The 22,331-nt window shown below is 33.6% G+C and overlaps 3 protein-coding genes across 4 annotated transcripts; 2 read left to right on the plus strand and 1 right to left on the minus strand.

The window, feature by feature from the left end:
• The first annotated feature begins 432 nt into the window (after positions 1-432).
• On the plus strand, positions 433-7,539 carry LOC127115930 (protein GAT2). Of its 2 annotated transcripts, XM_051047344.1 has the most exons (5): positions 433-576; positions 1,310-1,464; positions 6,755-6,854; positions 6,924-7,081; positions 7,248-7,538. In XM_051047344.1, the coding sequence occupies exons 2-5, from the start codon at positions 1,321-1,323 to the stop codon at positions 7,389-7,391; spliced, it is 546 nt and encodes a 181-aa protein (XP_050903301.1). In that variant the 5' UTR covers positions 433-576; positions 1,310-1,320; the 3' UTR covers positions 7,392-7,538. The 2 variants fall into 2 exon arrangements, with proteins under 2 accessions (XP_050903301.1, XP_050903300.1); XM_051047343.1 differs by having other exon boundaries at positions 6,755-7,081; positions 7,248-7,539.
• Positions 7,540-8,030: 491 nt separating this feature from the next.
• LOC127115323 (uncharacterized) lies at positions 8,031-9,728 on the plus strand. Its single transcript, XM_051046901.1, has 3 exons — positions 8,031-8,171; positions 8,464-8,999; positions 9,278-9,728. The coding sequence occupies exons 1-3, from the start codon at positions 8,031-8,033 to the stop codon at positions 9,726-9,728; spliced, it is 1,128 nt and encodes a 375-aa protein (XP_050902858.1).
• A 497-nt stretch (positions 9,729-10,225) lies between these two features.
• LOC127085645 (membralin-like protein At1g60995) lies at positions 10,226-20,341 on the minus strand. The gene is made up of 14 exons (XM_051026136.1): positions 20,040-20,341; positions 19,428-19,490; positions 18,771-19,208; positions 18,537-18,618; positions 17,756-17,817; positions 17,486-17,580; positions 17,210-17,289; positions 16,986-17,069; positions 16,493-16,609; positions 12,043-12,128; positions 11,834-11,940; positions 11,622-11,713; positions 11,455-11,531; positions 10,226-10,866 (listed from the first exon to the last, which is right to left on the minus strand). The coding sequence occupies exons 1-14, from the start codon at positions 20,190-20,192 to the stop codon at positions 10,411-10,413; spliced, it is 1,992 nt and encodes a 663-aa protein (XP_050882093.1). The 5' UTR covers positions 20,193-20,341; the 3' UTR covers positions 10,226-10,410.
• Positions 20,342-22,331: the final 1,990 nt, after the last annotated feature.

Raw genomic sequence — 22,331 nt, forward strand, 5'->3', positions numbered from 1 at the left:
AGTACTTAAATATATCTGTAATAATTAATTATTTAAAATAAACTAAATTTATCATTTTTGTTTGACTGAAAATTTGATCCCATCCTTTCTTCTATTGTTTCAATAAAACGTGAAAAATCAAAAATCCATTATTTTATGGACGTTAAGATAAAGATGTTTTAATTATATTTAATAGTTTAAATTTGTATTATTTAAAAAATAATTTTGATTTTGATTTCCCATAGATTTTGTTCACTGTATCGATGTAAGTCAATTTGAATTTTATAGATATTAACTATTGGTAAAAATTCTTAATTTTTATATCAATAAACTTATAAGTGAAATTATGTGATACATATATTAAATAAAAATATAGTGAGAAAAATCAAGAAATATGTAAAGATAGATTTGGATCTTTATTATTTTTTATTACATTTTGAGTCTTTATTTTAATGATAATGGATTTTATTACCGTCTAAACCCAAATTTTCCATTTGTGGTGGTTTATTTTGTCACATCTCTTCATATATAAGTTTTTTCAATCTCAAATACAATCGCATTCATCTAGTTAAGAAAGGGATTAGTTCGCAATCTAGTGTAAGTTTTTTTTTTAAATCTTGATTTTTATGCGACTCAATTTTATGTGGGTTGATAATGAGATTGTAGTGTTAATTGTCTTTTATATTTTGATATAAAATAGATAGTGTTTTTTATCTTGAAGATCTTTGCATGATTAGAAGATCTTTGTGTGAGTTTGACACATAAATAATTATCGATGGATTCGAAAATCTTTGTGTGAGTTTGACACATAAATCATTATCGATCACTCTCTTATACATGTTTATGTTGTATTGATAAATTATTAATTGATCATCAAGTGTTGAATTGTTAATTGTGTTCTTTATAGTTTAATCGCGATGATTTTGGTCATCGACGCATAATTTGTGCAACTTGTTTCGTATATTTTTTTTATGCATAGATCAATATTTTTATATATGTCTGACTGTGTGTTTATAACGACGGGACCAACCTTTTTTTTACAACCTTGTCGACTCTTCTAAAATTTTATTTAAATTATTTTTTGAGTTATTGCGACTAATTCATCTTATTGATTTTTTATTTGACAATAATATAGTTGATTTTTAATTCTCATAATTTAAAGAGTGAAATATCAAAAATTCGCATTCATTGACCACATAGAATAGAAGTATTGAAGACTAGATTACACTATAACATCTTAATTTTCTAATTACTATTAATATTTTTATTGTAATTGTCGATTATTATTCTAATTGACATTTCTCTGTGGAAATTGAATTGAGGTTTGTAGGAATTATATCCATGGGTGACTACTTTGGAAAGAAAATGGATTGTGACATAGACCTAAACCTTCCATTGAAAGAGGTGAAGTTTAAGTGGTATCCTGAAAACTACTCGAGACAGAACAATACTACTACTCCATTGGTTTCTCAAAATGGCACTCAAGTAAGTATTCATCTACTAATACATGTAGCAAGTTAATATGTACTTTATACCATCTAAAAGTTAAGTAAAAGTTGGCATGTCACTATCCTTGTAAAGAAACTCTACTTATTAGGTTTTTATATTTGCATTGATTCATTTATATAAAATTGGCTTCTAAAATAAATTGTGTGACTATCTTATAAATTCGTTTTAGGTCTTTTCTCTATTTAATATGTGATTTAAGTTTTCTTTCTTAAATCCATATTATTATTAGTTAGTTGTATTGGTATAAGTGGTGGTGGCTCATTGGATAAAATCTAATCTTTGAAAAATCATGTCTTATTTTGATAAACAACTTATTTAGAGTGTTAAGAGTCTTGCGTTAGAAAAGATATGTTCTGAAAATATATTTGTAAATATATTTATAAGTTATTAGAGATAGAATTAGTGAGTTAGTTTAAAAAGTTAGTTATGGTTGTTACATCTTGGATGAAGTTAGTTAGGGTGTTTAACAATCATGTAAGCTTTATTATATATGTTATGCATTGATGTAAGGAAGTTATGATGGTGAATACAATTCTCACACATGCAAGAATATCTTGCATGATTAACTATTCGCTCTCCCTCTTCTTCTTCTTCATCATATCTTCACTCTCTCTATCGTGAACATGCATAGTTAATACATGATATCATACGCTTAAGGGGGTCGATAATTCTATTGCATCATCATCATCATTGTCGTGTCTTCAACTTGATGTTGAGAACAAGTCACTTCAAAGAAGAATTGATTCTTGTTCAAGTAGTTGCAGAGCAACTCAAACTACAAAGAAGCTTCCATAGCATATATTAACTCATCTCTGAAGTGGAACCACAAGTTCAAAAGTCTCAAAGTGTTTCTAGTGTTGTTGGATTCTCCAGTTCAACAAACACTTTTGAACGGATGTTATCAATCAAGCTTCAAGAATCCAATTTTCTTCTATAGAATCAGCAGGTAGAGGGGGTGATACTCTCTCACAGGCTCCACAAAGTGGTAGTTAGCCCTTATATTCCACCAATGTTCAAGAATGAATAAGATTGTAGCGCAAATGTTATATCTGAAGAGTATGAAACTTGGATGGTGAAAGATTAAGTCTTGTTGACATGGCTACTCTCCGCCATTTCTGAGTCAGTTCTTCCAAGAGTTCTTGCGTGAAAACATGCCCATGAAGTGTGGGACAAAGTCCACAAACATTTTAATTCACAAATGAAGGCAAGAGTGCATCAGCATTGCTCATATTTGAAAACAGGCAAGAAGGAAACTAGATCCATCTCAGTATATGTGTTATAGATTTGTGTCATTGGTGATTAAATATTTAAACGTCATCAGGTTGATGTTATACTACAAGGTTTACCATAGGAGTATAACTCTTTCATCCTGATGGCATATAGCAAAACTGAACCATTTGACATATACGATATTGAAGTATTATTGTATATACAAGAGGTTCAATTGAATATGTTCAAACAAGAATTAGCATCACCAAGTGCCACAACTAACATAGTTCAAGGAGCTAATACTGGTAGAGGTGCTAATGCATATGGTTTCTATCATCATGCTCGTGGTTGGGCATCAACTCTACAACAAATATGGTCACTCATTGATTGAGTGGTGGCACAAGTTTGATGAATATTATGAATCAGTGCCACACAAGAATCATTCCCAATCATCAAAACCATAACATATCTTGCAAATCAAGACCAATTGCACATTCCACCAAACATTTATTCACAAGCATGGTTTGTAGACCCATGTGTCTCACATCATATCACATTTAATCCAACTTCATGTTATAGAGTCATATGCGGGTCCTAATAAAGTGGTGGTAGGAATTGGGCATAGTTTAATTGTTAAAACCATTGTTCATTCACAAACGCATTCAAATTTTGTGTCTAATTACATACTTAGGTTATATAATGTGTTATAAGTACCAAATATAACCAGAAATCTCATTTCAATTTCTAAGATAGCTAAGGACAATCAAGTCTACTTTGAGTTCCATAATAACAACTTCTTTATCAAATCTCAAGGATCTAAACAAATTCTTATTGAAGGTTTTTTAGATCTAAACAAGTTCCATAATAACAACTTCAATAACTTGCTATTGGGAACTTCAAGACATTTCTTAGATCACAAGTCGTCTAGCTTAGGTCTTGAAGTACACAATAATATAGTGTCAAATTATGATTCTTTACATGCAAATAAAATTTCTATTTGTAATTTTGGATTAGGTCATGTCAATTCTAAAGTTATACATAAAGTCCTACGGTTGTGTAAAATTTCCTGCAACATTAATAAAAAGCCACAAACTTTTTGCAATTCTTGTTGTCTTCGTAAATCTCATAGATTATATGCCCCTTTGTACAATACTAAGTAAACCACTTTATTTGAATTTGTACATATTGACCTATGGGGGATATCTCCTACACCATCCAATAGTGGTTATTCCTATTACATTGCATTTGTAAATACTTTCTCCATGTACACGTGGATCTATATGCTCAAGAACAAAAGTGATGCATTAATTGCTTTCAAGATGTTTCATAATCATGTCATGGCACAATTCAACACCAAAATTAAAGCAGTTCAATCTAACTATGGTGGTGAATTCATGTCATTCACCAAGTTTCTTAATGAACAAGGCATCATACACAAACTGACATGTCCTCACACATCTCATCAAAATGGCATTATGGAAAGGAAGTATGGAAAAATTTTGGAAATGAGACTCACTCTTCTTGCACATGCCTCAATTTATATCAAATTTTGGGATCATAGCTTCCCAAAACTTTGACTCACTATATGTGGCTCTACACAACAAGCAATATGATTACACCTTACTCAAGGTTTTTGGCAGCTCATGTTTCCTTTATGTCAGGCCTTATAACAATAACAAGCCGGAATTTAGAAGCTTCAAATGCACATATTGCCTAAGTCTTGAAGGTAAAATCTATATCTCTAAAGATGTAGTTTTCAATGAGACTGAGTTTCCTTGGAACACCACAAACTCAAAGGATGAGTTTACTCAATCTAAACATAGTTTAATTTTGATTCTACCTGTCACACAACCTACACAAGTTACAAATTTGGTGTCATCAAGTCCTACTGACAAATCATTTAACACCATAGACCATCATGTGTCAACTGGTGTATCCCAAAATGTCCATAGTCCATTGTCACTTAGTAACCAGTTTCCAAACACACATATTTCACTTGATGAAAACACATATGAGTCTACCTTTGTCCCAGAAACACTACAAAAAACTCACACTACACTTGATCTTCCTATAGTGTCAATCTCTCAGTCTGTATCTTCTGAATCTATGGATAAATTTCTACCTAAGATACCTCAGGCTACTAAGTCGCCCTCACGGCCTAATTAAAATATAGTTGGATGTTCTAAGTCTCTCACACCCTCATTCCATACTTAAGAATATCCAATACCTTGGGTTGTCAACAGTCACCCCATGATCACAATAGCAAAGGCAGGCAAGTCAAAACCTAAAGTTTTTCTGGTACACTCTAAACCCACATTTGGCAAACAAGATATCACCTAACCTGAATGGTTCAGTGCTATGAAAACTATATATATGAGTTTCTAATGAAGAATGATACATGTGTTCTCAATGTTCTTCCTGCTCACTAAAAACCAATTAGATGTAAATGGGTATTTAAAGTCAAAGAAAACTCATGTGGCACACAAAACAAGAACAAAGCAAGACCTGTAGCTGAGGGGTTCCATCAGCAACATGAATTTGATTTCCATGAGGCATTCTCCCATGTAGTTAAACCAACAACAATTAGAATCATATTGACCTTGGCTGTCACATACAACTGGGAAATTAAACAAATTAATGTCAACAATACTTTCTTAATTGGAGAGCTATAATAAGAGGTTTATATGGAGAAACCTCCAGGTTTTATTTCCTCTGATCTTACCATGGTTTTAAAACTGAAGAAAGCCTTATGTGGCTTGAAGCAGGTTCCTTGTGCCTGGTATGAGAAACTTTATCAGGCTTTGGTCCAATTTGGCTTTGTTTCAAGCAGATGTGATCAGTCACTTTTCATCTACAACCATAACCATGTCACTCTCTATTCTTTAATGTATGTTGATGACATTCTACTCACTGTAACATCGTCTACATTACTGCATAGCCTGATTTATCAACTTCATAAGAAGTTTGCCCTCAAGAAACTTGGTGTGTCATAATATTTCTTAGGGATTTAAGTGCATTATAAGGAAAATGGCTCCATGATTCTAACTCAAACGAATTATGTGAGAGACTTGTTGGCCAAAATTAACATGGTGGAGGCAAAAGGAGTCAACACACCTATGTTCAGTTCATGCAAGCTCACAAACAAGATGATGATAAAATGTCAGATTCGTTTCTATACAGATCCACAACAGGATCTCTTTAATATGTCACTTTGACAAGTTCAAACATAAAATTTTGTGTTAACAAAGCTTGTCAATACATGGCAGATTTGCTTGATTCATATTGGAGTGCAGTAAAATGCATGTTGCGTTACTTGAATGTCACGATAACTCATGGCCTCACTTAAAAATATGTTTATAAGCGGGGTTAATCTTCACCTTACAACTTGAATTTGTATGAGCTGAATTAGGTCATTTAAATTCTAAGTTGGTATCATAGTTTATTTAAGATCCATTGAGCCACATGTTATCAGGTTTCCGCTATCTGATCACCCACTATTTTATATTCACGCATCAAACTCAATAGTATTGATTGTGACATTGTGTGTTAAGAGTCTCACATAATATGAGATGTGATTTAAAAATATATTTTTAAGTGGGAGCAATAATCACTTTAAACACTGATTTTATAAGATTAAGTTAGTCATAATTCAAATTCTAAGATAGGATCAAAATTGTATATAAAATCCGTTTGACAATTTCTGCTATCAAACCACATATTATGTACTAGCCATGAAAGTATGTATTAAAAGTCTAACATATGAAAGCATATGGCTTAAAAACATATTTATAAGTGATACAAGCTTAAACTTAAGATTCGATTTTATAGGATTCAGTTCCGTTTACACAAATTTTTATGAATAAATTATACTTTATAAATTGTTTTCATAGGATATTATGATAAGCTCGTTAAATAAACTAAAAATAACTTACATGCATGATATAGGTTATTTTTATAAATCCTCCTATATGTATCACTCTTTTATAGACTTATTTCAAATTTTATATGTATTGACATATGAGACTTAGTTTTTCTCAATACTAACTTTTATGGACAGGATATGATGAACATAAGTGATGCAAACAAACAAGTCCATCCAGTTGCTGCTGCTGCTGCTGCTGCAGATGTTCCAACTTTGGTTGCAGAACAAGGCTCTGGTACTAGATCAGTTTCTCATTATGTTCATGTTGAACCAATGTATTTTATTGATTCTCTTCGTGTCATAGCCAACCATGGAGTCCCAACTGACCCCGGCCGCCGTCGCTACCGTCGTCACGGACAACCTCTTCCAGCTCGTCCAACTGATCCATTAAGATTCTGCACAAACCTTCACTGTATGGCAAGAAAAACTCCCATGTGTCGCTCTGGACCTATTGGATCAAGGGTAAATACTCTATCTGCAGACTTTGAGTTTGATAATCTTATATTAGTGTTATAATCTATGAAACACAGAGACACTGATACTGACATTAGTGTCGGAGTTGGTGTCTGACACGACATGTACTCGCTAGCGTTGTGATTTTGTTTTTGATTTGCAATTTTATGTGCAGACTTTGTGCAATGCTTGTGGAATTTACTACAACAAATATGTGATACGTGGAAAGGTTCATGCAATTATAATCCATGAAGATGGTTGTTCATCTGCTTCTGTTCCACCAACTCAATCTGTGGAAAGAGACTCTTCAACTTCCTAATTGGGATGAGATGTGGGCCCACCAAATATTTATTTTTCTCTTGTTTGCATGTTTTTCAATAAGTGAGAGAATGATTTCATATTATTCTCATGACATTATGTTATAATTATGCTACTGTTGGTTTTTCTGTTGGACAATCTTATATGATTGCTCATCCTTGGAGAATAAATAAATTGTTATGGAGAAACATTTTTAATGATGTTAAAACAATTGTTACTGTATTATATTTTGATAAGTTTGAATGTTTTTTAATATAATTGATATAAGTTTGATATTGTTTTTTAAGATATAGATATAAGAAATGCACATAATAGTATTATCCTTAAAATGTAGCCCAATAAAATATAGATTTACATGCCGATAGAAAATAAGACCAAAATGATGGGTTTGTTATTAACAACCATAACAAAAAAAAAATGTAGTTACAAGTTCATTCGTTTAACAAAAGTAGTGTTTACTAAATATAGTATAATATGAAAAACACAAAGGATCAAACGTTTCTTCACCTTAATTTGATTTTCATCAACCTCTTTTTTGTCTCTCTCTCTAGATATGTTCCATTCTTTCATCTTTCTTATAACATTCTCATAATCCTTGTTTTCTTGTCTTGATATTGGCACCCCCTCTTTCTCCAATGCAATGGGAGACCACCATCCACGCTCCCCACCATTGGATTTACATAACTTCTTTAAAATTCCAAAAACTAAATCTTTGAAGGATGTTAGCAAGGTTTGCAAAACGTTTGTATCCAAAAAGCATAATGAGAAGAAACAAATTGAGGTAATAATCTTAATTCATATGTAGATTTTACACATACATTAACATGCATGTTCCTATTCTTCATTGTAACAAGGTTTATCATTTATTCAAAGGAAAAAAATTCATAAACATGCACTCTTATCAAATATCAGCCATGGCGATGTCATGGCAGATATCAGTGGTTGTTTTTGAGTTCGGCGCAATGATAAATATTAATCAATATTGTGAGTTTTTTCTTCATAATTCACGATGGCGGTGCCATAAAGCGTTTGGTATGGCGAAATTTTGCTTATAATTTGGTGCATGCATGCAGGAACCAACATCATCGGCTTTATTTTTCGATCTCAATGAAAAAAAAAGAGCGGATGCGGATATTTGGAGTCCAAAAATAGTGGCAAGATGTGAAAGTAGAAGATCAAAAACTCCAAATCCAAGAACAAGGCCTCTATCGAGACATGGAAGCAGAAGATGCACAACACCGATGTCATTAACGCGAAGTGAGAGTCGAAAAAGTGCAACCGAAATCGCTACATCATCTCTCAAAAGGATCATGAGCAGAAGGAATAGCAAAATGGATATTTCTGAACCTGAGTTATTGCCTAACTCTGCAACTTCTCCGAAGGATGATTTTACGTCACGAAGTTCCAAACAAAACGATCGCATCCATCCAGTTTCTCTCTCGAATAATCCTAGCCGTAGATCAACAACACCTATCATATTTTCACAGACAACGACGAGAAGAAAACCACCGGAAGTTGAGAAAAAACTTGAATTTTCACTTGAGGAATTGTGCTTTGGATGCGTCAAAAAGATTAAAGTTACTAGAGATGTTATTAAACATCCCCCCGGGTACGATTCCTTTAACATATATTTGAATGTCTAAAAGTCATGTATATTTGAACATAATTTGAATGGTTAACAGACGTCTTAAGTTTTTGGAGACCCTGAAACCATGATTTAACATTGACAAATATTTTATAATATCTATTTAACTACGGTTTAATTGTGAAAAAATTTGAGACATGTGCAAGGCATGCGACCCGCCTTGCAGACCCTCAAAATGAATCTTTTAACCTATATAGATGAAATCTACTTAGAAGGACATTACTAACTAAATTTTGCAACAGGGTGATTGTCCAAGAGGAAGAGATTTTGAAAATAGAAGTGAAACCAGGATGGAGAAAAGGAACAAAGATTACATTTGAGGGAGTTGGTGATGAGAAACCTGGTTATCTACCTGCTGATATAGTGTTTTTGATTGATGAAAAGAAACATCCTTTGTTTAGAAGAGATGGAAATGATTTGGAAATTGGTGTTAAGATTCCTCTAGTAGATGCACTTTCTGGATGCTCCGTACCAATTCCTTTGTTAGGAGGTGAAAACATGAATGTGTCATTTGAGAATACTGTCATATACCCTGGTTTTGAGAAGGTTATTAAAGGTCAAGGAATGCCGAATCCGAAAAATAATAACACAAGAGGTGATCTTCATGTCAAGTTTCTTATTAACTTTCCTACAGATTTGAGTAATGAACAAAGGAATAAAGCTGTTAGTATTCTACAAGATTGTTGCGAATAATGAACATAGTCTGTAAATTGTATGTAATGTGCTATAAATTTACATGATAGAGAACAAGAAATATTTTAATTATCAGTTCAGAAAGGCTTCTGGGATCATGCATGGTCTGATAACTTCTTGCAACCTTGCACTTCCATCCAACAATGGCGCAAACTCGTTGAAGCACGTGCACATTTTGCGACCAAAAATGAAGATGTTGGTTAAGTTTTCATATGAAATGATGTTGTCTTCAATGGTTTTAGTTACACGGGCTCCTTCCAGAAGAGTTTGCTCCATTCAGGGGGGGAAATGGGGATTAACGAATGCAACTTAACATTATTATAGCACTAATCACTAGGTTACTGATTCATTTATAGGACATAGATTTCAAGTTACATAATCCAATTATTTGAGAAGGTGGATTTCTCCAAATATGAGTTATTCATCTTAAACAATGGTTGACAAATGTAAAATGTTTGTTCCATCTAGCCTGTAACTATAAGAGAGACAAAACTTACTTGAATGATGAATTTCAGCATGTATAAAGCAAAAACTAAAAAGAATATACATGATTTCGGATTTATTTTCATTCGGAACAACGAGAAAGCAGTCGGGCCACCTATATATTATCAAGCATAAAATTAAAAAAAGAATATACATCATTCCTGTATTAAAATGTTCTCAATTCAATCGAAAATTTTCATCATTGTCTGTCACTCTCCTGATTCTCACTGTTATCATGCCTAGGAGCTTCGGTATAAACTTGTCCTTGGTCCCTCGCATCTCTGAACATGGAAAGAAACGAGCTGAGGCCCTCAGATGAAGCGCCTCCTAATATCCATAATAGCATAGAACTAAAATTCATGGATCCAGGGTTGGGACCCCTTTCAGCTTGCTCGGGAATATGTGCAGGGTTACTTTCTGACGGGCCTTGAGGCTCGGTAACTCCTGGTCCGTTCTGAGACATTGATGGATCAAAACCAGGTCTGAACCCTGTCCCAGAAGGAGGCAAATTTGTGGCATTTACTCCCTGGTTCCTTGTGTTCAATCTTGTGATGTGTAGCGTTGATGCAAGAATAGTAGATGAGGTAATGTGGAAGTCTGGGTGCTGTTGAAGTTGTGACCGTCGATTTTGCACAAACCTTTGCAATGCTGGTACCTAAATACCATAAACATAGCAGAGGTTGAAATTCAATCGAGCATAATTAAGCAAACCCATAATGGAATGAACAGAAAGAAAGGTTCTAAAAAGTAATAACTATAATAATTGATTTCTCAAATATAATAAACAAGAACTAAAATCTGAAAGTTATGCTCCTTATTCTAACACCAGGATGAATTTGTTTGCTTGTTGTAGTTTCTTGGCATGTAAACTTAGCCCGCATTTCCCTAAATCCTCATCAAGTCTTACGAACTAACTGGAGAAGCTTCTAAAAATAAGCAGAGAACAGCTTATAGATATCATAAGTTCTTTCAAACACTTCCATGTGTATTTATGCCATAAGATAAGCACATACAAATTCAACGAAACACCTCATGTATAGGAGAGAAAATGACAAGAATTTCAAACAAACCGAGATGATAAGCATCAAATTTAATACAACTACCTTAGGGATAATTTAATAGGGGGCCATGATTTCAAACCTTTCTTGAGCCACCCCGCAAAAAATTAAAAAAATTAAAAATAAAAATAAAAACCAAGATGAAAGAAAATATTGGGCTTTTATAAGCTAGTTACAATTATTACCTCAAACCGATTCCAAAAATAGAGGATAAGGTGTGTCATAAAAGCTGCAGTTGTGGAGAGTGCCAAATATGAAAACCCTGGAAATTTAAAAAAGGTCATCATTTCCAAATAAGATTAATTTAATTCTACAACACCTAAAAAATTAAGAAAATAAAATACCAACATACCATAAGCATAAGAGAAGAAATATATGTGAAAGACCAGAAAATACAGAAGAAAGAAGCGAGGGAAGAACTTCATTGATATTGGTGTTCGGACACTGCAAGTTACAGTAAATACTCATTAGCTGATCACAGAATAACAATATATGCGTATTACGTGCATGAAAGTGTAACCTGCTAGACTAATCATACACCAGGTAATGAGTATTGCGGGATACCTAATAAGAGTAAATAGCTCACACAACCAGACAAGAATCAAGACCATAAAAGCAAGAAGCTGATCATCATAAAACTCAAAGAGGAAAAACAGAATACCAATCATAATCTGCAGAAATCAATAAGCAATTTATCAGCAAAGCTAATACAACAAGAAATAGCATAAATCACATGCAATTCAAATGAATAATTTCGACAAATAAGTGCTTACAGGAACAAAGACCAGTGATTCAATGACATGTACAAAGATCAACTGAAATGTAGGAAGGTGATGTCGAGCATGGTGTTGAAGCTGCACTGTAAAGAGTAGAGACTAACAAATGTGAAAAGCTAATCCCACGTGTGCAAAAAAGTACGGAAAAAACATGAATGGCTGTGCCAAATGACTCTATTCTTATAGCTAGCACACTTTATGCAATTACTTGGTAAACAAAAGACCTCACAGATAAACCTTCCAATTATAGAGTGCAGCACTCCTGGACAGTCATGACTATCTAACAACAGCCTGTCAATTTATTTTAATTAAATCTGTAAGTGAGTCTTAGTACCTGAATCTATCTATTAGTTGGATACCAAATAAGTTAGTTACCAATAGTTTGTTTGTTGGGAATTGTTAGGATGAGTCAGTTAGAGAGGAGCTATGCATGTAAATAATAAGAGGGATTGAAAGGAAACGTATCTTGTTATTTAAGAGAGAATTGATGCCTTTGGCTGGGGGAGTAGACACCAGGTCAGTAATGGGGGAGTTTAGCCCTATTTCTTAGAAAAAGATGCCAGGTTCCAAACAAATGGAACTACAACTCTTAATCCAAGTAGTCTTTCATCCTGCACATGAACTTGGAGGCATGATTAGAGTTCTCTAAGCGATGTTTTGGAATTCCGAAAAAATAAAAATGGGTGCACAAAGTTTGGGCAACATTTTGAAATCTTGAAGAAACAAGTGGAGAGAAATTGGCAGTGAACATAAGGGTTGGAATTTCCGCCTCATTGTGGTCCGCCCCTAGTCGCCTAAATTGTGGCATTTGGCTTGCTTCCATTGTAGTCTCCAACACCTTCATTGTGTTGGGTTTGAAGGGGTGGATTTAGTTTAACATTTCTTAGAGATATGGTTTGTATTGTGTTTATAAGTGGGAGCAATCCTCACCTTACAAACCGGTTTTGTAGGGTTGAGTTAGGCCCAACTCAAATTCTAAGATGGTATCAGAGCCTATCTTAGATCACTTGTTGAGTTTCCCGCATTGTCCACGCGTCGGTCTCATTGAGGTCCCAGCGTGAGGGGGTGTGTTGGAATTCCCTCCTTCATTGCAGTCCGCCCTAGTCGCGTATATTGTGGCATTTAGTTTGTCTTCATTGCAGCCTCCAATACCTTTATTATGTTGGGTTTAAAGGGATAGATTTAGTCCCACATAGAGATATGGCTTGTGTTGTGTTTATAAGTGAGGGAAATCATCTTATAAGTCGGTTTTGTAGGGTTGAGTTAGACCCAACCCAAATTCTAAGAATATGCATTACAGGAATCGAGGAAGATGATGCGCACAGACAGATCAACTGAGTTGGTTGTTACATCACGCGGGAAAGGGTATCAAGCCAAAAGAGGTCGAAAGTAGTGAAGATTGCTATGGTGGACCAAGAGCTATATCAGGTATAGTCAGTGGTGGAATTTTGTTTACAGAATTCCTTTTGGGTTAATTTTCAGACAGCGCTGTTTTGGAGGTTTCCTTTTTTAGTGACCCGAGAAGTGTATTCAATAGTCTCTGAGAAGCCACCAAAGAACGAGCATGTAAAATTAAAAGGAAAAATGGGGAAGATGAATTTGAAGTCTAGTATTAATAAAAAGAGCCTTTAATTTGGGATTTATTTCCTATAACATGTGTTTAGAATGAAGAAAAAAACCAGCTCTACAGAAAAGATACTTCAAGTCAATGCCAAAACTTTAAATGTCAGGCAACAGACTAGTATGTTTGGTAAGGGAATCGAAAGCAACGGTAGTTTCTCTCTCTAAATAGATATATCATATATGGTTGATTTTGATGTCAATAGAAAGAGGAAGACAGTGTGTCTGGATCCATGAGAATGAATGGTATCTAGGGAGCACAGGGAAGAAAGTGGGCTGATAGAGGGACTCTCACCAACAAGAAGTAACAGCACAAATTGTAATCAAGTCATATAAAAATCACCTGCTAAATTATTGCGGTAGTTCAAGGAACTTGAGAGCCTCCAGGCATTTTACACAACCCTTCACCACGAGGACAGTGAAAATAAATTGGATTTGGGGTAACTAGGGATGTAAACGGATCAGAAAAAATCAATTAAATCGACAATCCAAATCAAATCTAAAAAAACGATTGTTTTTGGTTCGATTCAAAAACCAAACCAAATCAATAAAAACCGATGTGGTTTAGTTCGGTTCTCGATTTTAATTTTTAGGAACCGTCAAATCAATGAACCGAACCGATGACTATAAATACCTACTTAATCTTTTATCTAGTCCATTATTAAACTCAAATTTTATATCGGCCCAACACTTCTCCATCTTTGTTTATTTGTTTATGCTCCTTTCTTTGAATAAAATAGTAAAGCTAAAACCAAAGTCCAAACATAAAAAATAGAAACCATAAGCCACCACTGTTCTGGCTGTCCGCCACCGCTGCTTCTATCACCAACGTCATTCTTATAGGTTATGGTTGCCAATTCATGTTCAAGTTCTCTTCGTTAGTTTTCATCTTCTTTTTTTACCTTTTATATTTTTTCTTCCGAATTTTCTTATAATCTAGTTACAAAATAGTTATGATGTTGTTTGAGATGTAAAACATGTTAATTTACGTGTATTAATACCTTTTATTTTTATTGTTGTGTTTTATTTGTTAAGTTTTCAAATTCCTTCCCAACGTTCTCATGCCAAGTCCCAAATTGTGTATTCGATAGTGAACTTATTTTATGATGCAATGAAAATTATGTCAATATTTCGTATAGATTAAGAAAAACTTGTAAGTTGCTTGAAAAATAGAGCATGAAATATATTATAAGAAATGTATTATTTGAAAAAATAATAGAATAAAATAACTGAAACATATACCAATAATATACAGATAAACTGATAAACCATACCAAACCAAATCGAACCAATTTAGTTAGTTTGGTTTGGTTCCACTTTGAAAAAATATTAAAAATCAAACCAAACTGTTGGAGATATCATCGGCTCAAACAATTTTTTGACCAAAAACCGGTCCAAACCGAACCGATTACACCCCAATTGAAACATCTCTCGAATCAATTCAGACAAAAGACTTTGGTGAACTCCGCTATTTTGAGTATTGAGGTAGCTCAATCTAAAGATGGTTTGGTAATTTCTCAGCATAAATATGCTATGGATATTTTGGAAGAAACGGGTTTGTTAAACGCTAAACCAGTTGATGCTCTTATGGATCCAAGTGTTAAACTCCGACCCAATCAGGGGAAGTCTCAATTTGACTCAGGGAGGTATAGGAGATTGGTTGCAAAGTTGAATTATCTCACAGTCACTCGTCCGAACATTTCTTTTGCAATTAATGTGGTGTGTCAATTCTTAAATTCTCCTTGCCAAGATCACATGGAAGTTGTTATCCGGATTCTGAGATATATCAAATGTGCTCTAGGAAAAGATCTTGTGTATGAAGATATAGGACATATTCAGATAGTTGGATACTCCGATGCTGATTGAGCATGTTCTCCTATTGATAGGTGATCCGCCTCTGGGTATTGTGTACTTATTGGAGGGTACTTTATATCCTGGAAAAGTAAGAAATATATTGTAGTTGCATGATCAAACGTCGAGGTAGACTATAAGGTCATGGCACTGGCAACATGCGAACTCATTTGGTTGAAGCGGTTGCTGAAGGAACTTCGAATTGAAGAAACAATACCAATGACACTTATTTGTGATAATCAAGCTGCATTGCACATTGCTTCAAATCCAATCTTCCAAGAAAACCGAACATATTGAGATAGACTGCCACTTTGTCAGAGAGAATATCGAATCACAAGCTTTGTCAACTCTAATGATCAATTGGCAGATGTGTTTACAAAATCCCTACGAAATTCCAAAACTAATTATATATGTGACAAATTTGGTCTATTTGATTTATATGTTCAAACTTAAGGGGGAGTGTTCATATTATATATAAAATATTTCATAGAATATTTCTTGTCTCATTCTAGAATAGAATAGGATATGCCATAGAATAGAATATTCCCTATGTAATTAATACGGTGAGTTGTATATTACACTATATAATACAACTTCCGTAGTACTATTGAGACACGCGATTTATTCAAATGTTTTTCATTCTCTCGTATTTCAACTGTTAGGAATAGTTAATTAATGGAGCGGTGGGTGGGTTATGATGTATATAAAATTGTAAAAAAAGAAGTGTTTGAGAGGGAAAGTATCTTCTCATTTGAGATAGAATTGAAGCCTTTGGCTGAGGAGGTGCAGATATTTGAAATACATTTTGCAATTGGGGAGTTTATCTTATTTCTTAGAATAATATGCCATAATAGAAAGTGATTAATACATGGAGGAATGGGCTGAATAACACGATAGATGCAATGCAAGCAGAAGAACTCCCTAAACCAGTTTAAATATACTGAAACATTTGTATACAGGGCAAAGTAATGCCTACCAGTAAACTTCAGCATGCGAGTCTGTGTTTCTCTCAATGTAAATGACACGGACATTGTGGTAGTAAAAAAAACAAACAGGGACATCATAAGCACGCCACACTTCGTTACAAGGTAGTCTGCACATACAAAATAACACAAGTTACAAGGCAACAATAAAAGTTTTGCTTCACATTTTTTACAAAAGTCCCTATAACAGACTTGATTATATGACTTCTCTATTTATTATAATTGACATAGTTTCCTATTTTTCCTTTTTATTTGTATATAAATTAGTACAAAAGAGAATTACTCTCTATTTATTATATCATTGATATAGTTTCGTTAGTTTCCAGTTTTTCCTTTCTTGAGAAATTCTCTCTTGTATAAAATATGTGCAAGTCATTCACTTTAAATTATTCAAGTAAAGCCAAGAGAAGAAATTGATTACTAACAGAACAATATATTCAGATGAGGAATGCTACACAAAGCAGATAGAAAGATAAATTAACAAACCTCCAAACTTATCTGGGACTTCAGGAATTTCTAGTGCAAAACTAAGGTTAAAGAATTCCTTTGATTGATAATTATAAAGATAACCTGCCATAACCTCGCAAAAGAATTTGAGCCATGATTAAATCCTAGATATTCAAATATGTGGACGACAAATGTTTAACTAGCTTTTGATGGAACGACGATATATGGTAGTTTATCCAGTCTTCTAGAGAACAAGAAATCACCTTGACCAGGAGAACTCAATAAACTATTGATTAAAATTGTATCATATCCTACAAATCTGTTTATGAGTAGTTGTTGCCACCTGGAAATGAAAACAGATTCCATTGAAAAATAGTTAAATATTACTGTATAACATCAATGAAATGGAGAGAACAACTTCCCTATCAGCAAAACAATTTACACCCTTTAGTAACAAAACTACATAAAAGTAGCTCTCCTATGAAGAATAACCTGTCAGTTTAGGAACCAAAACCAGATAATCTTACGATAGTCTTTACCTGTTTCCAAAGCAGGAGTGCCAGGCTGATATGCTTACATTCACAGTACGTATATTATGTTGAGCCTTGGCACTTTCAGGTAACAAGAAATACCCCTGCATAATAATATTCCATGATCAACAATAGAGAAGAGCAGTCTTCACAGAATTGACATAAAGGAAGCTTTAACAAACAGACATAATATATGCAGATATTAAGTATATACTATATTTTGCAGATGGTCAACCGTAATCAACTTATAGATTGAATGCATAAACAAGATTGATATACCTTTTCCATGGTGTACAAATATGTGGGTTCAGACAACTTGGTTTTCTTTTTAAGCCATTGCACTGAAATTGAACACAATTTATTGGACAATAATAAAACAAAAGAAGAATGTGAGAAAGAGAGAAAAGAGGAAGAGAGACAAAAATCACAGATTAATTCATATGGGAAAATTACAATGCAAGTCTCGAAAATTTATTATCTAAAGCATTCTAGGTTTACGTATCTAACTAGACTGCAACAAAACATCTACAAATCTTTTATGTTTCATAATGAAATTTTTATCAATTGTTTCTAAGAATCCAAGAATTCAATGTTAAAGGAAACCATTTTTGCACTACGCAACCATAATCAGCATGTCGATTTTTCTGAGTGAGTAACATTGAAAGGGTGCAGGTTGTTTACATCTAGCTCTCTCACATAGGAATGAATCAAAGCAAACATACATAACTTTGTAACTCGGTCTTGTAAAGATAAAGGAAACACTTCCTCGTGTTTTTTGTATTTCATATTTATATTTTATTCCAATAAGCAAGTAAAACTCAAAACTACCAAAAAAACCCTCAACTTTTTGGAACAAACCAGCTATATAAACCCATATTCTGTTTGAGAAAAGGGCACACACGCGATAATTGAAGAATTGAACAAAACCAAACACAGCATGTCTTCATTTCTCTTCATATAAAAAGTTCAAATAATACAGATCTTAAAATATTTTAATAATTAAAACTGCCACTTTGGCACGCATTATGATTCAAACTAAATTGGAAAATATTGTAATTACCTGCATTAGAGTTAACCTTGTCCAAATGAAGGATACGCATCCATTTGGGAATATCAAGATTGAGGTGTACACCAGTAATATCCTACACTTGAAAATTGAAGTTTAGCAAAAATTTGAGTAAATTTGATCATTAGCTTTAAATTGTACATATCCAGCCTACAAATAACCAGAATGCATCAAAATAATCGGTATAGGGTCTAATCTAGTTCAAATAAACAACGCATTTCTACTTACCCAGAGCTTCTGGAAACTTCCAATTATCTGCTTTGTGTGTCTCCAAATGAATGAGATTCGCCTATACCACTTTTTACCAAAATGTATAATTGCTGCTTTTAGTGTCTCTTTGGCTGATAAGGTAAAACTACTCCGTGGCTCCTCTTTATCAATTTTGATGACTGCATCTTCAACCATTGGCCTGGGGTTTTGGTTGGTTGTAGAGGTCTCCGCTTGATGTTCAAGAAATTCACTGTCAGTCTTCCAAAACTTGAATGCCAAATTTCCCTTCCTAGCACCTGAACCAATCCAGTTCCACAAAAACTTGGAACCTAAAAATGTCGATTCATCTTGATTGACTTCAGAAACCTCTGTGCTATCTTTTACAGCTTCTATTTCAGGAAGATCTATTATGTTCGATTCAGAATCGTTGTGTGACCACAAACCGGCACTGGTTATCTACAACAATGGTTTGAAAGTATATCATATTCGCAGCAGACAACCAATGCAACATATATAAAAGATCTCACGATAAACCCTAAATTTCTATTTCCACGATATATATATATATATATATATAGATATATATATTATCTATTCACACAGATTGATTCATGGAAAATTTGTAAAACAACAAGAAGTCGAATGTACATTTAAAGAACGGCATACAATATATACCTTAATTTGAATAAGTTGCGCTTCTAACGTCAGAACTTCAGATAGCTCACCTGAACACCCAGGCTTCACATGGAGAAACATGAATCATCAAACCAAAGAAAATTTTGAAGAAAAACAATTGAAGTTGTTTCAACAAATTCAAGCAGAAAACTGTGAATAATTACGAAGTAGACTAGTACTTACTATCTTAATTATTGGATTACCAAACACAAACCCCAGACAAGCAATAATACACTACTTTATTGAATATACTGTACCTGGGATGTATACCTGGTTGAAATGCTTCCACCATAACAAGAACCCTAATACTCTCCGTAATTGCAATGAGCATAAAAAAACCCTAATATTCTCTTATGACATATTACAGTTCTAACTCAACTGTATCTACTCAAAATATTCTACAGTTGTACCATTTACTTAGTTCCAATTCTAAAACCAATAAAATAACAGTTGAATCGTTTCGATTCCTCTTTTCACCTATAACAATCCAAGTTGAAGATTATATAATGAATAATCAAAATCAAGCAGTAAGTAATCAGACGAAAGTGAATGGAAAATGTAAAAACCCTAAGAGAAAGTTATGAGTTGAAATTGAGATGCAAGAAAGGAAACCTGTTGAACGTAATTGGCGTGCATAACAACGAGAATACAGAAGAAAGTGATGGCTATGAAAAGATATAAATACTCCAAACTGACTCTGACTTTGGGAGTTAGCATCTGCGAAAACCTCTCTTGAACACGAATGAAGGTCTGTTCTGGATCCATTTCGAACAAGAGATTCAAAATAATTTACTCGAGAGAGAGTGATGGGGAATTAAAGGTTTTGTTTTCAGCGTCTGGTGTTGATAACGATCATCGTCGTCTTTGGGTTTTCTCGTCTTCGCGTTTAAAAAGATTTACTTTTAAATTCTTTTCTTATTTAATATGTCTTTTGTTTTTTAAAGTATGGCCTAATGCTTGAGATGTATTAGGTCTTTCTAAGTCTAATCACTTTTTGAGAACCTTGTTTTTAGGTTATTGTAAATATTAGATCATATTTGTTTCTACTATTTTAATTAATGACAACAAATTTTAGGATGATAAATCAAGCTTTTTTTTTAACTATAACCAAAAATCTAAGAAAAAAAACAGTTTTCAAGTCCTTTTCTCATAACATAAAAAAAGTGTCTTTTTAATTTTAATAACTAGGAGTAAAAGCTATTAAAATAAATGAGATCATAAAAGAGCTTTAGTTTGTAAGTTTATCCAAATGCATCATGGTTTTTGAAAATAGATTTTTTAAAACTATCGTAATTTAATTATGATATTTTATCTAGATGGAATTTCATGGTTCTCGTATTATATTTTTACTATGTTGTCCTATCAATGTGAAAACGTCCATCAGCATCAATTCTCTTAGCAGGAGAATAAACTTAATTAAAATCTCCAATGACACATCACACATCTTCCCAAGTATCTTTCTACTCAAAATCAAATCGTCGCATGTGACTCTTTTATCAAACAAAGTATTTATGGTACATTGACAACAAATCACAAGGTTTTAAAAGAAACTCACTTAAGATAAATTTCAAGAAAGTCTAACCTAAAAAAAGAGAAGATAGAAATTCATTTTGAACTACATCAAATAGACAAAATGTCACCACTATCACCAATAGAAAGGGAGAAACTCCATTCACAAAATGAATTACCACAAAGAAAATACACCAAAGAGGAAGAAACCTTAGCAAGTTTTGTCTCTTGGATAGCAACAAAATCTAGGGAATTTGAAGAAATAAACGATATCATCCTTATATTTTTTTTATTTTACTCCCATTACTTTAAACATTAAAGGGCCCATTAACATTGAGAATTCCTTCTAGTTGATCTCACTGACTTCTATTGATAATCCCTTATCTCTAACTCAACTAAGCACACTATTTATTCCTCGTCACTCAACTTAAAGAAAAATCCCAATTGTTTATCTAACTTCACAAGTTTCAAGGCCATTTTCTTATCCAAGACCTCAAAACTCTAAAATCCCATAAGGTAATAAAATAGGATGCGATAAATAAGTATCACATGGAAGAGGAACATATTCAAGAGTAACACACAATGTAAGTTTTGGTGTACTCAAGTATTTTTTTTCAAAACTGGTATAGAAACATTATCCTACGAATAAAAACCAATAGAAGCACAAGGTGAGGCTAAACCATAAGGAATATAGAAGGAATAGCAATACCTGGGGTTAATTGATGGGTGAAATACAAAGGAGTCAATCGCTCCATAATACATTCAACACTTATGAATGGCACATGAGCATTATCAAGTGGAGAATAGGAGTAAATATGAACAATCAGCGGAGAAGTAGTCAACTTTCTACCAAGAGAACAAGGGTTCAATCCCTTGATTGGTGAAGAATCCAAATCGGAAGCCCTATTAGTGAAGCATAGAGACTAACAGTGTTTTCATTAATCAAACAAAGTTGGATGGGGATAGGTGAAAATAGAGAAAAAGGAAAGAATGGGTATTTCTTAGGGGATGTCAACAAAAACCCAAGGGTTAAACCAACATTTAGATGGCCAATGCCTAACTTCATTCCAGCAAAAATGTGTTCTTCACAAAATCTTTTGCATTTTATCACAAAGGTGGGGTTCAATAGGACAACAAATCTCAACATTGACTTGGATTTAATGTCCACTTAAAAGGATTGCCTCAAATTCCTCAACGCCTTAACAAAATTGGATGGTGAGGAAAGAGGAAAATAACTTCTATTATTATGGGGCCCATTAATTAAACCATTGGATACTTCACTACTACTGAAAGGATATATCACCACGGCTATAAAAGGGATACCATCACGGTTGATAACTCGTGGTAAGGTAAGGTGTAGTAGTATGGTCCAACTTTACCACCACGGTCTTAAAA

This window comes from Lathyrus oleraceus, chromosome 1, assembly GCF_024323335.1.
Source record: "Lathyrus oleraceus cultivar Zhongwan6 chromosome 1, CAAS_Psat_ZW6_1.0, whole genome shotgun sequence".
Taxonomy (NCBI): domain Eukaryota; kingdom Viridiplantae; phylum Streptophyta; class Magnoliopsida; order Fabales; family Fabaceae; genus Lathyrus; species Lathyrus oleraceus.